General features: G+C 36.2%; 1 protein-coding gene across 1 annotated transcript in view; it reads left to right on the top strand.

Moving 5' to 3' along the window:
- LOC129078871 (desmocollin-3-like) overlaps nt 1-10,987 on the top strand; it is a 44,043-nt gene extending 33,056 nt beyond the window's left edge. The window contains exons 13-16 of the mRNA XM_054583844.1: nt 692-916; nt 3,058-3,176; nt 8,657-8,908; nt 10,778-10,987. Coding sequence (XP_054439819.1) covers nt 692-916; nt 3,058-3,176; nt 8,657-8,908; nt 10,778-10,975 — 794 coding nt within the window. The 3' untranslated portion in view covers nt 10,976-10,987. The remainder of the gene's footprint in view (nt 1-691; nt 917-3,057; nt 3,177-8,656; nt 8,909-10,777) is intronic.
- The last annotated feature ends 1,618 nt before the right edge of the window (nt 10,988-12,605 follow it).

The raw sequence follows: 12,605 nt of genomic DNA, 5'->3' as shown, positions 1-12,605 counted from the left end.
AAAAAGGTTGTAATTGTCATTGAAAGTGTGTAGAGCTTCTGGTCTGTTAATAATAAGGTCATTAAAATAAGGTATCAAGACTGTTGAGGTAAATATCACAGTTAATAAATATGTATTTTAGTGATACAGATATAGCTGTTTTTGTGTAAGCCTTATACCTAACCTGGGTGACATTAATTAGCTTTCTGGTACTGAGATTACTTCTAGAGGCAAAGCATTAATCATAAAAGGTCTATTGTGTTTTGAAAAATTTTTTTATCTATGGGATAATGGATGGGTACCAGAAGGTAAATGGATAAGAGAATGTGAACTTAAAATATCCTTGGTTTAGAATTATAAGTGTTAACTCTTTATGAGTATCATAAACTGGCACTACAGAAAAATGTGTGAAGTGTATGTTAAAACTCAAGGTAGCATTCTTAGTTTGTAGATAAGAGAGTATTAAATATTGTTGAAACGCTATTTGGTCACTCCAATGTCAAATTGTTTTTTAAGTTCCTCTCTAAAAAGTTAAAATGACCAACACATACACAGTAATGTTAGTGCTTGAAAAAGTTAAAGATACTCATTTTCATGTGGCAAACAGTTCTTTGAGAATAAGATCTTTCCAAACTAGTGTGGTGAAACAAATGCTAAGGGAGGAATAAATGTAAATATAAATATAAAATATAATTCTTCTATTTTCTTTCAGATACAGCTGCCCGTCTTTCATATCACAAAAATGCTGCATTTGATGAATATAATATTCCTATTACTGTAAGAGATAGAGAAGGTCAATTTGCAACAAAAACCTTGAAAGTTAACCTTTGTGATTGTACTTATCCAAGTCAATGTGTGAGGACTCTAAGAAGTGCAGGGACATCACTTGGTAAATGGGCGATCCTGGCGATACTACTGGGTATCGCATTACTTTTCTGTAAGTTCTTTTACTTACTTCAGGTTAAAATATATAATAAATGTCTGAGTGCAAGTAAAGGTCTTTAAAATATAATCTTGTCCAACCATCCATCAGGTGTGAGTCCTCTTTACAAATTCCTTTTGTATTATCTGAGCTCTGATTGACCATTTTCTGTAAAGGAAGCAAGATCCTTTTTGAGATAAAAGAGTTCATATTCGGACAGAACTGTTGAAAATTCTTTAGACTGTCCTAAATTTGTCAATGTAAAACTTTTATTTTTTGGTCATAGTGCTATACCTTTTAGTTCTATAAAATGATCTAAAACTTCTGCCATATGAAAGTTCAATAAAAGCCATTTTCATTTCATGCCTTCTCACCATTCAACTATGATAAGATTTATGGGAGAAGTTCAGCAATATGTCTTTTTCCATATTATCCTGCTAATTTTGAATTCTATTAACTTACTCTTCATCATTTGTCTAGTTCCCATTGACACCATATCTTTTACTTTCTTTTTATTCCCACCCATTCCTTAAGCTTAGCTTAGCTGCTGTTCCTTTGTTCTGTGATAGGTGTAGTGAGTAAGAACAAGACTCTGGAATCTGACTGTCTGGGTTTGTGCCCACCTAATCATTTGCAAACCATGTGACCTGGGGAAAGTTACTTAACTGCTCTCCAGTTTCCTCACCTGTAAAAGGGGATAATTATAGTAGCCTACTCTGTGGAGTAGCACTGATAATTAATTAGTGCATGTGAAAAGCTTACAATAGTGCACGGTATGTTTCTAATAAGTGTTCATTATTTTTCATCAACTCAACAAAATAAATATATATTGAACACCTATGACATGCCTAAAACTGTGTCTAGATGCATAGGATTCATCAAAGTACAAAAGAGACAAAAATGAAGTCTGTCTTGAGATAGTAAACTGATAAATTAAATGCTGAGGAGGAAAAAAATAGAACAAAATAATTAGGATTTGCAGCCCTGTAGAATGTGTTGGGGCTGAGTGTGAGAGATTGGTGGTGACTGAGATTTTCAGTAAATGGTTTGGTCAGGCCTAAGTAAGGCTGTCGTTGGTGGTCTTTGGAAAAGGTGAGTTGGCCCAGTGGAATAACTGAGGAAAGAGCTTTCAGACAGAAGGGAAAGTCAGTTCTAAGGGGCTAAGATGAGAGTATGCCTGGGGAAATCCAGGAATGTCAAGAAGACCAGTGTAGCTAGAGAGTAGTAAATAGTAGTAAATGAGGAGAAAAGGGGTAAAAAATGGAAGCAGAAAGGTCACAAAGGGCCACACAGAGTAGGCAGGGGTTGATACACTTTTTCTAGGGCTAGATAATATATATTCTAAACTATGCAGGCCATGTGGTTTCAGACAAAACCAATCAAATATGCCCTTGTAGCAAGAAAGTCACCATAGAAAATATTTACATGATGGGCGTTGCTGTGTACCAATGGGACTTTATTGGTAGACACTAAAATTTGAATTTTATATAATTTTCACATATAATAAACTCTTATTTCTGATATTTTCAACCATTTAACAATATAGAAACCATACTCATGGGCCATACAAAAATATGTGGTGGGCTGGATTTGGGGCTATGGTTTGGGAATTTGTGGCATAGCAGATTGTAGAATATTATGAGGAATTGTTGTTATTATTATTAGTTTTATTATCACATATTTTAGCCTCCCAAAATTATTGTGTAGAATGAAAATCTTGAATAGAGAAAATGCAAAATAGGGTTAATTAAGATACTTGGAGATAAATCTATTCTGGGAAAAATGAGTTGTTATACTTTCCTGTAAGCATACCATTCTTTTGGGAATCAGTAAGTCTCTTTAAAATCTTTGTCTTAATGTCAGTGATTTAAAAAAAAAAGTACTACTTAACTCATGATTGTAAATCCCTTAGTATGATGGTTGGAATTCAAACTCCTAAAAGGGACTATCATGAAAATATAAATACAATCATGCCAAATTTTAAACTCTAAGCTAAATCATGGTCTGTTAATTTAGAAAGGTCAAAATGATTCATGGGACACCATGCTTAGTGGCTTTATTTGCCTCCTGTGCACCTTAGGTGATAAAATACAAAAGATCCGTATTTTATTCTATGTACGTTAAACTTTATATATTCACTTTGTTTTCAAACTTAGCTGTACTGCTAACTTTAGTATGTGGAGTGGTTGGTGCCAGAAAAAAAGGTTTTCCTGAAGATTTGGCGCAGCAAAATTTAATTATATCAAACACAGAAGCACCTGGCGATGATAAGGTGGTAAGTAATTTTCTTAAATGAATATATCTGAATATCTCCCATTATTTCTTAACTCTTCCTCATGAAATTATTTTGAAATTTAGGAGTTTATTTATATTTTTAATTGGGTAAGATTTTGTAGGCATAAGAATTTTCTCTGTCAATATTCAAATATTTGTGTAGTGGCATTTAATTCTCTTTTTAAAGTAACTGAACAGCAGGTCCGGCTGCCTGCCGCTTTGAAAGCCAGTCCTCTAGAGGCAGGTGCTGATGTACAGTGGAGTGGTTTATTCAGATTCCAGCCATCTAGAAGATGGGGGACTCATGTCTCAAAGCTCATCTCCATGTCTCAGTGGAAGCAGAAGTTTTTATAAGGAGGGAGAGGGGAACAGAACAATGAGATCAAGGGAGCAGGTAGCAAAGTTCTCTATGTGCAGACTAGCATAGTCCATTCCAATAAGGCAGGTGATGGTCCCGTGTGCATCATCCTGGTTTACTCATCCTGGCTTCACGTCATCCTGATTCCAAGGTTGAAGGTCAGCAGTCTCCAAGAGCTGGGATGCCTGAAGGTCAAAGTCTGTGTCGTTTGAAGTTAGGTCCTAGGATTCTTATATAAACATGCTGTTTATCTATAAGCTACATATTAGTCAGAGTCAGCATTTACAGGAACGATGTCAAAAGACTGGTGGCTTACAATTCCCCGTTGTTAGAATTTTCCACTGTCACAAAACCATATGTATTATTTCAGTTATCTTTTTTCCACTCTCTGGTGTTGTAATTTAAAACGTTTTCTTCAATGCTGTAAATTTACTGTACTAACAATCTGTTTGGTTGCTCTCTCCAATGTATATTTTTCATTGGATAAATATATGAGATGTTATTTTTCTCCTTGACTATTTATAATAAGAAAAAATAACTTACTAAAAGTTCTGAATATAAATGAATATCAGAGAGATATATGTTTTTTAAAAAGGATGTGTGTGTGGGAGGGGTTTGGAAGGTTACTGTCAATCTGTTTTCTTACATATTTTTGGGACCTCTGAGGTTCTTGGCACTAAGCTTCTTATTTTTGGGGGGAAGTATATTAAAATGTTTTTACAAGGCATGTTCGTTCCTCAAACACATTTTTGTGTACTTATGAGAAATAGAATCTACTTTTATAGGGAAAATGAGTAGGCACAAAACAGTAACCCATTAGCATCAATATGATAGAGTGTTGTCTGAGTTCAAAGAGACTTACAATATATACATGTACTCTTGTCATCTGGACCAACCTGGGAGGTCTGCTGAAGGAAGTACACATTACTCTATGATTTGAAGAATAAGGAGTGTTTGAAAGTGAAGAGATGATGGGAATAGCTAAAGAGGAGGGAAAGAACCTAACAAACTAAAAAGGAGAAGACAAAATTTGGAGATTATTCAACAAATAGTGAATAAATTGATTTGAAATAGAAAAAATGATATTTTGGAATGGAAGCTTGAGACCTAAGTTGGGCTTTGTGGGAGAATATATAAGAGAGGAGCAGGAGATGGGACTTCCATAGACTACCCTAAGAATTTCAGATTTATTTGTTAGTAGGGAGCAGTCAGTCAAGGCTTTTCTGCATGTAAATAGTACAATGTGAGCAGTGCAATGCTGAATCAGCAAGGTGGTCAACAGGAATAGGAAGGCTTCATGGATGGGGGAGATAAAGGATTGGGATCTTTTGATAGTTTAAGGGTGATATTGTCAGAATAATGGTAATTGGGATATTAAATGAGGGATGGATAAAAAATATTTTCGATTTATAAATGATTAAGATTGTTTACTTTTGAGTAACAGAATAGAAAGTGGAGTCAAAGGCATATATACTATAGCCAAGGACAATAACTATATATCAAGATTTTTTTTATAACTCAGGGTGAAGATGACTTTCACATCAACTGTTTCTCTCTTTTACTTCCTCCACACCCTCATACAAAATCATGGCCCATCCATATTTGACATGTCTACATGTAGAGCCCTGTAATTTTCTCTCCATTCACAAAATAGGTTTATTACTTTGATGGTCTTTATATAAATAGTGAGTTCTTATTTTATATCTGAGCATGGAATGAATGAGCTTTAATTAATATTTGTTCTTTGCCATTTGATGCTGGAGCTGATAGTATTGATCAGGTACTTCACTATATTATTCTCATACCTATATACCTGTTCTCTGCTAGGAACCCTTCTTAAAAGGACTTGGAATTTTTAATTTGTGCAAGAACATAATTTTAGGTCTAACTTTACAAAATGAAACAAAATTTCATAGTGAATATATAAATTCATTCTAGTACAATGAGTCAAAGTGATGACTTTACTTTATCTGAGTTTACTTTATCTGAGGAATTCAGATGTTGTTAGGAACTGGCCTGGAAAAGTCAGTCTGAAAATCACTGATACATTGAATGAGCTGTTGACACCCTTTCAGAGTAAACTTTGGGGAAGACACTAAGAGGTGGGTGAAAAGAACAGAGAGGACAAAGGACAGGAAACAGCACTGTGGGCTCAGCCTCCATTTTAGTTTATTTTCAATTCTCCCACTACCTTAGAAACATGATCTCTGAACATGTATTTATAATGACAAATTATACTATCAAGGAAGTTTGAAAATCAGCATTTTGTTTTTTTGGAATAGAATTTGACTGTAGCAGCAACCTAAGCAAAAAAATCTAGGGTAGCAGTGCCACCAAATGGCTACATTTCAGTTCTTTTTTCTGGTATTTTTTTTTAAGGTGGTGAGATAATATGTATGACTTTTTATGGATATATTTCAGGTTCAGTAAATCATCTAAACTTGAAAATTTCCAGTGTAGTTAGAGACTCTGCATATTAAATTAAAAAATTAAGTTGCTAAGAAGATGGCACAAAAGAGCCTAACGATTATGGAGAGCTTCTCATGACCATAACAGACTATAATTAGAAATGACATACTGAGGTGACAGCTGTAACTGAATTTCTCACCTATGTTGAATTTCTCTAGTTCCCTCTCTCTCTTTTTTTCTTTTGAACTTTTGGAAAGAAAGATTTATACTCGATTTCTCTATGATCTTACTTCCTGTTCACCCAGCACTCTTTGAAAATTCTTTGGACAAAGACCACCAGTGTCCCCCTTTTTTATTTGAATCCAGTGGGTGCTAATTTTATGTGAACCAGTTCTTACCCTACTTTGATCATTGATCTTACTTTATTTCTTTGTATGGCTTCAGAGTCATGCCTGTTTGCTTCCCTCTATTGTTTATTCCAGATCCATTGTCCACCCCTTAAAATGGAACTTATCCTGTGGTTTTATTCTTAGTAACCCTCTTGTCTTTTAGTCTACAGTTTCCTCTAGGTTATGCCACTTATTCCTGTGGCTTCACTACCACCTAAATGGCAAGAACTCCCCAAATTCTACCTCCAGCTCAGATCTCACACCAGAGCTCCCTATCTCCATATTCACGTGTTTGTCTTGGACGGCCCACACGTTTCTCAAGTTTACCATGTTTAAAATTGAATTGCTCACTCTCCTCTTACCCACAGGCACTTCCTTCTTCCCTATTTCAGTGTGAATTTTACCATCAATCTGGTCGCACAGCAGGACGCATAGGAAATATTCCTGACCGCGCCCTGTGCTGCCTCCCATCTTACCACCTCTCTGAGGAGCTTCTACTTTTAATCATCACGGTTTCTACTTTGGCTTAGGTCCTTTCCACTTGTCACCGAGAATAATTTAGTGACCCCTCTGATTTCCATGACACTAAACTGTCGCACTGCGCAGCGGCAAGAAGGGGCACATCGCCTCGGGGAGAGCACCGCTGGGGTTGCAGCTCGCCCCTGCCTGGGCAGCAAATGCCAAGCCCTGGGGCGCGCAGGAAGGAGCGCGGCGCTCCCTGAACCTGAGGGACACCGTCTGGGGTCAGCTGAGATGGGAGTAGGGCTCTGCATCCCACAGAGCCTGTCCCGCGGTTGTCACGGATGGGGGAATAAACACAAATCGTCGCAAACACTTCTCTGCCGGGAGAGCAGACGGGGCACTTCCCTCTTACTGGAGAAGGCCCCATCACCCTTTGATGTAAGGCTTTTATTGAAAATCTTATCAGTGGGGCTAGATAACAGGAATGTATTCGTAATTTCATTACATTAGAATGTTAAGTTTCACAGAGAATATATGATGCCTTTAAGAAAACAAGTGACAAGAATACACTGATTTACTTGGGGCCGAGAGGAAACTAGTATCAACAATAGAGACTTATAGATAAGGGGAAAGTAGACGTAAAGGCGCCTTAAAGATATAGGGTAAGGGATGTAAATAATGTAAATGTCCTTTGCAGCATGAGCTGGCCAGAGATCTGAGGGAAGAACAAAACACACTCTAAAGAATTTACTTTTAGGCCTGATTTCCCCAGACTGGCCAGATCTGATTTAGAGCTGACTCCTGCACTGTTTCAAGCCTGAGCCAAGCGGGGGAGAGAACCACCAAGGGATAAGGAGACTGCTTCTCAGCTATAATGAGGACTCCGGCCCTGTCCAAGCCAAGCTGAGAGGTGCAGGGGCCTCTTTGCCCCTTCTCTGTGTCCCCCAACTTCTTGTCTGCTGCCTATAATCGGTCAATGCCTAGCTTAGGTTGCCTATCCCCTGAGGGGTTTACCTGTCATTGACAAGGACCATCACAAGGCAAAGCAAGAGAAGCAGTAGCTACGCCCCTGCCAGGGGAGGACAAGCCATGTCTTCTCAGGAGCCTGTTTCTCCAAGGCCTCCTATTATTTCCAGCCTCGGCAGGGTAACAGTTCCTGAAACCAGGCAGGGCGTTTCCCAACACTAAACTCATCCCTTATTCACCTGTCACATTACTGCCTAGAATGATTTGAAAAACATGTTCCTCCCCTGTTATGAAAACTCTTCTTTGAGTCCTCATAATCTCAGGATAGTCTGCCTTATTTTAGCATGACATGTAGGTCTTTATATCCTTTAGCCTTTCATAACCTTTCCAGTTTTCTCTCTCTCCCTCAATTGTGTGTGGCAGCCATTCTGAATGGTATGTGGCAGGATGAAGTTGAGGATCCCTAAAGCATCCTTTGCCTCCAGACCCAGGGAGTGCATGCTTCCTCCCATTTCACTTAGGAGTCCTTCAGCTCAGTTTTTCAAATCTACTACAGTTAACATCTCTGAATTCAAATTTTGATGTTCTTTTTCTGTGCTCTTGTAGCACTCTGTGTTCACCTATTTATCAGAATAATTGCATTCTTACAGTAATTATCTATTTTCTGCCTCATTGGAATAAGAGCTTCTTGGAGCCACTGAATGACCATATCAATCTTTTCATTCCTAGACAGAGCACAGAACTGGAAAGCGATAAATGTTTGTTGAATGAATGAAAAGAAGGTGGAATAAATGTTCTTTTCCCCTTGTCTTCTTGTGACTTGTCTTGCAATCCATTTCTCCCAACAGGAATGGCTTATTTTATTTTATTTTATTTTATTTTATTTTATTATTTCAGTGTTCTGCCAATGGGTTTGTGACCCAGACAGTCAACAACTCTAGTCAAGGCTTTTGTGGCACCATGGGATCAGGAGTCAAAAATGGAGGGCTGGAAACCATTGAAATGGTGAAAGGAGGTCACCAGACCTTGGAATCGAACCGGAGTCATCACCACACCCTGGATTCCTGCAGGGGAGGACACATGGATATGGAAAACTCCAGACACACTTACTCAGAGTGGCATAATTTCACTCAGCCTCATCTTCATGAAGTGAGTTTCCTTAAGTGATTTCACTCCACTATTTAAATATCCAAGTGGAGAGCAATAGGAAATGGGTATCAACATATATATTTTAAGAAGTTGCTTCTTTATATTCTTTACAGTCTCTTCTTTCTCTCTCTCTGGTTATTTTTTTCCCCTGCTCTTTCATTTTGTTACATTATTTAATATAAAAGAGATTTTATTTCACCTGTTACAGTCTCTTAATTTCTAAAATGTCATGAAAACTGCAGGTTTTTAATATCCCTGACTTAAGTTACATTAGTTTTAGGTGTGTGTTTACCTCATGGGCTTTTTCAATATGGAATATGAAAAAGAATCTAATTCATCACAATCACAAAACTGCCCAAATCAAATATCCATTTTCTGTGAAAACAAAGCATCTATACACAATTCTAGTATTAATGTTAAATAATATGACCTGGCTGAATTGTTTTTAATGTAAAAACATGGTGCAGATATAGCATGTTTTGTTCAGAGGAAAGCAAAGATGTGAAAGAAAGGAGAGGCTAAATAAGGGATTTTCAATCCTGATAGCACATCAAAATCCCCTGGGGAGCTTTTAAAAAAACACTAATGCCTGTTCTCCCCCTTGAAGGATTCCAATTTAATTGTTTTGGCTTTTTCCCACCCCTAAAGTTGTGCAGGGTGCAGTCCCAGCAGAGAATCACTGGATTAAATTTCTTTCTGGCACTAAATTTTCACTTTTTTGACCTGAGGGTGCCAGTGCCTTTGGAACACAGACACTGGACCAGACGCCCTCATGGACTGCAAATGGACAGCGTTCTGTGACATGGCTGTAGCTTATCATATGTCCGTAGCATATTTTTTTCATGAAATTCAGTTTTCTGTTTCTAGACAGTCAGTTTCATGGAATATAAGGTTGGGAAGGAGCAAAGCTTATGAAAGTTGCTCTTCAGTGTGCACATCAGATAACAAGATGTGAGGCTAAAATGGTTATGAAGGAAGACACTTGCTAACTCAAAGCAAGAAAATAAGCTCAGGTTACAGAGGGAATGCACACAGTTGAGGAAGGGAGGAGGCAGAAGAGTTTGACACGTCAGAAAACTGACCAGTGACAGATATCAAGGGAGGGGTGGCTGAATGCTTGGCCTCTCCATTCTATAAAGGCCAGATTTTTGCTATGTGGGTTAGGTTATTTTGAATTTCACTGAAATTTTTTGTGCATCTCTATTTTGTCATGTTTTGGCTGCTTTGTAAACTTGATTCTGAAGCCAGTGAGGTAGTTCTTATCTCCTTTCTAACTGCACATAATATGTAGCAATTTTAGTTAACTTCTATTGTCTGTTTACTATGTGCTGGGAATAGTAAGAATATTTTTCATGCGCTACTATTTCATAATTTAAAAATGACCTTGGGAGGTAGTCACTGTCTATATTCCCATTTTAGACTTGAGAAAAGGGAGACAAAAATATTTACTAGCTTGCTCCCAGTCAGATGGTTAGTTGGTTAAAACCAGAGCTATGACTCAAAATCAGGACTGTTCAGCCATTCAGACTCACATTCCTAACTACCGTGCATACTGTCATCATTCTGTGGACTAACCTGACCTCTAGAAATAAAATGTAGATATAGGCATTTATTGATAATTTAAGTGTACTTAAATATAACATTTGTCTACATCTTTTTTTATTTGTATGGATTACTAGAAATGTAAAATATACTGACTTTATGGTATGGTTGTGATATAGACCAATCATGTGCATTTTTTGTATGTAGGACTCCATTAGAGGACACACTGGTTAAAAATTAAACATAACAGGTAAATAAAAAATAAATTTTATGTTTATATGTTTGTGTGTTTAAAACAATAATGCAATCTTTTTTTTTATTTTACAGAAATTGCACCAATATAATAAGAATGAAGACCACCTCTCATCGCAAGATTACGTCCTCACGTACAACTATGAAGGAAGAGGATCTCCAGGTGGTTCTGTAGGTTGCTGCAGTGAAAAACAGGAGGAAGAGGGTCTTGACTTTTTAAATAATTTGGAACCTAAATTTACTGCATTAGCAGAAACATGCACAAAGAGATAAACATTACAATGCTACAATTAGACATGATTTTGTCAGACATTCTGGATGTTTCCCAAAGGGATATTGTAAAATCCAATTTGAATTTCTAAATACATATAGATATGAATATGACTATAAATTTTTTCTAAATTTTCAATTATGTTAATTACCAATTTGCACCATATTTTTCAAGCAATTTATTGCTTATCTTTTTCATGGAGTTTAAATGTTAAAACCAATTTTTGCCTTCTTTAAAGCTGAGTAAATAAACAACTAGCAAACCTCATGCTATATAGCATTGGAATTAAGGTCTATCAGGGATCTGTTCTCCTTTACAGATATTTTCCAAATAAATATATTGGGTAAATATTAGTCCAAAAATAGCTAAGCTGTATTTGATTGAATATAGTAAAACAGCTCTCTGGGCTGACATTCTGTTCTTGTTCCAGGTTTAGATTTAAGTGGAATAGAATTACTTCAGATACTATGGAAAATTTTGTTGGATTTATTTAGCTCTAAAATATTAATAGTACCTAGTTAGTAGCTCCTATGATTTCTAGAATTTTGTTTTCTTTCTGGTTAGCAACAAGATAATGAAGAGCAGCCTTATCTGCCTGATAGCCCTAATAAAGATCTCAAAAATACATAGACATAACTTTAAATTACCCTAGGAAACTGTAAACCAAGAAATTGTTATTTTTATGCTTTTGAAAGTGTTTTCTGGTTTATAAAGGATTATTATGAGGAATATAACTTCCCTTATTCTTAAAGAACAAAACTATATCCACCATACAGAGAGTTATTGCCAGTATTTTAATGAAAAATACTAAACATCTTTTATTGAGATCATAATCCCTAATCTTCACATTTTTCCCCCTGAGATTCAGGACTACTGTAAAAAACTTGCCAGGAATGAAAATTATGCAGAAAAAAAAATGCTTTTCTTCTCTTCAGTATTGTACTTTTATATTTTTATTTGCAATTTCAGTACATGTGGCTCTTACTTCCTCTATAGTAGTCATATGAAATTAGAATATGTTTTCCTTAGATGAATTATAGCCTTATAGTCTGAAAAAAGACTCCTATCCTAATTATAAGTAACAATGAGGGGTAAGAACGCATTTTTGTTCACTGCCATTTTCAAATAAAATATATTACTTCATATTTAGGCAGGTAGATATTACAAAATGTTGTAAAGAATAAAATGAATATAGGGAAACTTAACCCCTAGGTGGAATTCAATACCTTTCAAGATGTTGCTTCAATTTAGTTCTTTCCAAATTTGTTTATGTTATAGAGCCTCTGGAAGGCCAGCAGAATACTTCAAGGCAGTGTTATAAACTTAAAATAATGAATACCTAAATTTATGATAAATCTAATCACATTGTCGTATACTTACTTCAAGTGATAGTTTAAAAATTGGACTAGAAAAAGAGGGGCAAAAGTAGGTTTTCTGTTATAAAGCAAATAAATAATATAATAATTAATAAATAACAATACAAGAGTAAACTGTGTACTCACAACTGTAAACCTACTTTTGCCCACGCCTCTATTAGGTATCACTAACTGAAGAAAATTTTGGAAGAAAAATAATTAAAATTGTTTTTAAAATTTTACAGCTATGAATTGGGACCTGTACCTCCCTCACCCC

The sequence above is a fragment of the Pteronotus mesoamericanus genome, unplaced genomic scaffold, assembly GCF_021234165.1.
Source record: "Pteronotus mesoamericanus isolate MK-2021 breed Mesoamerican mustached bat unplaced genomic scaffold, CSHL_Meso_final contig_74, whole genome shotgun sequence".
Classification (NCBI taxonomy): domain Eukaryota; kingdom Metazoa; phylum Chordata; class Mammalia; order Chiroptera; family Mormoopidae; genus Pteronotus; species Pteronotus mesoamericanus.
This window is presented reverse-complemented; position numbering and strand designations above follow the sequence as displayed.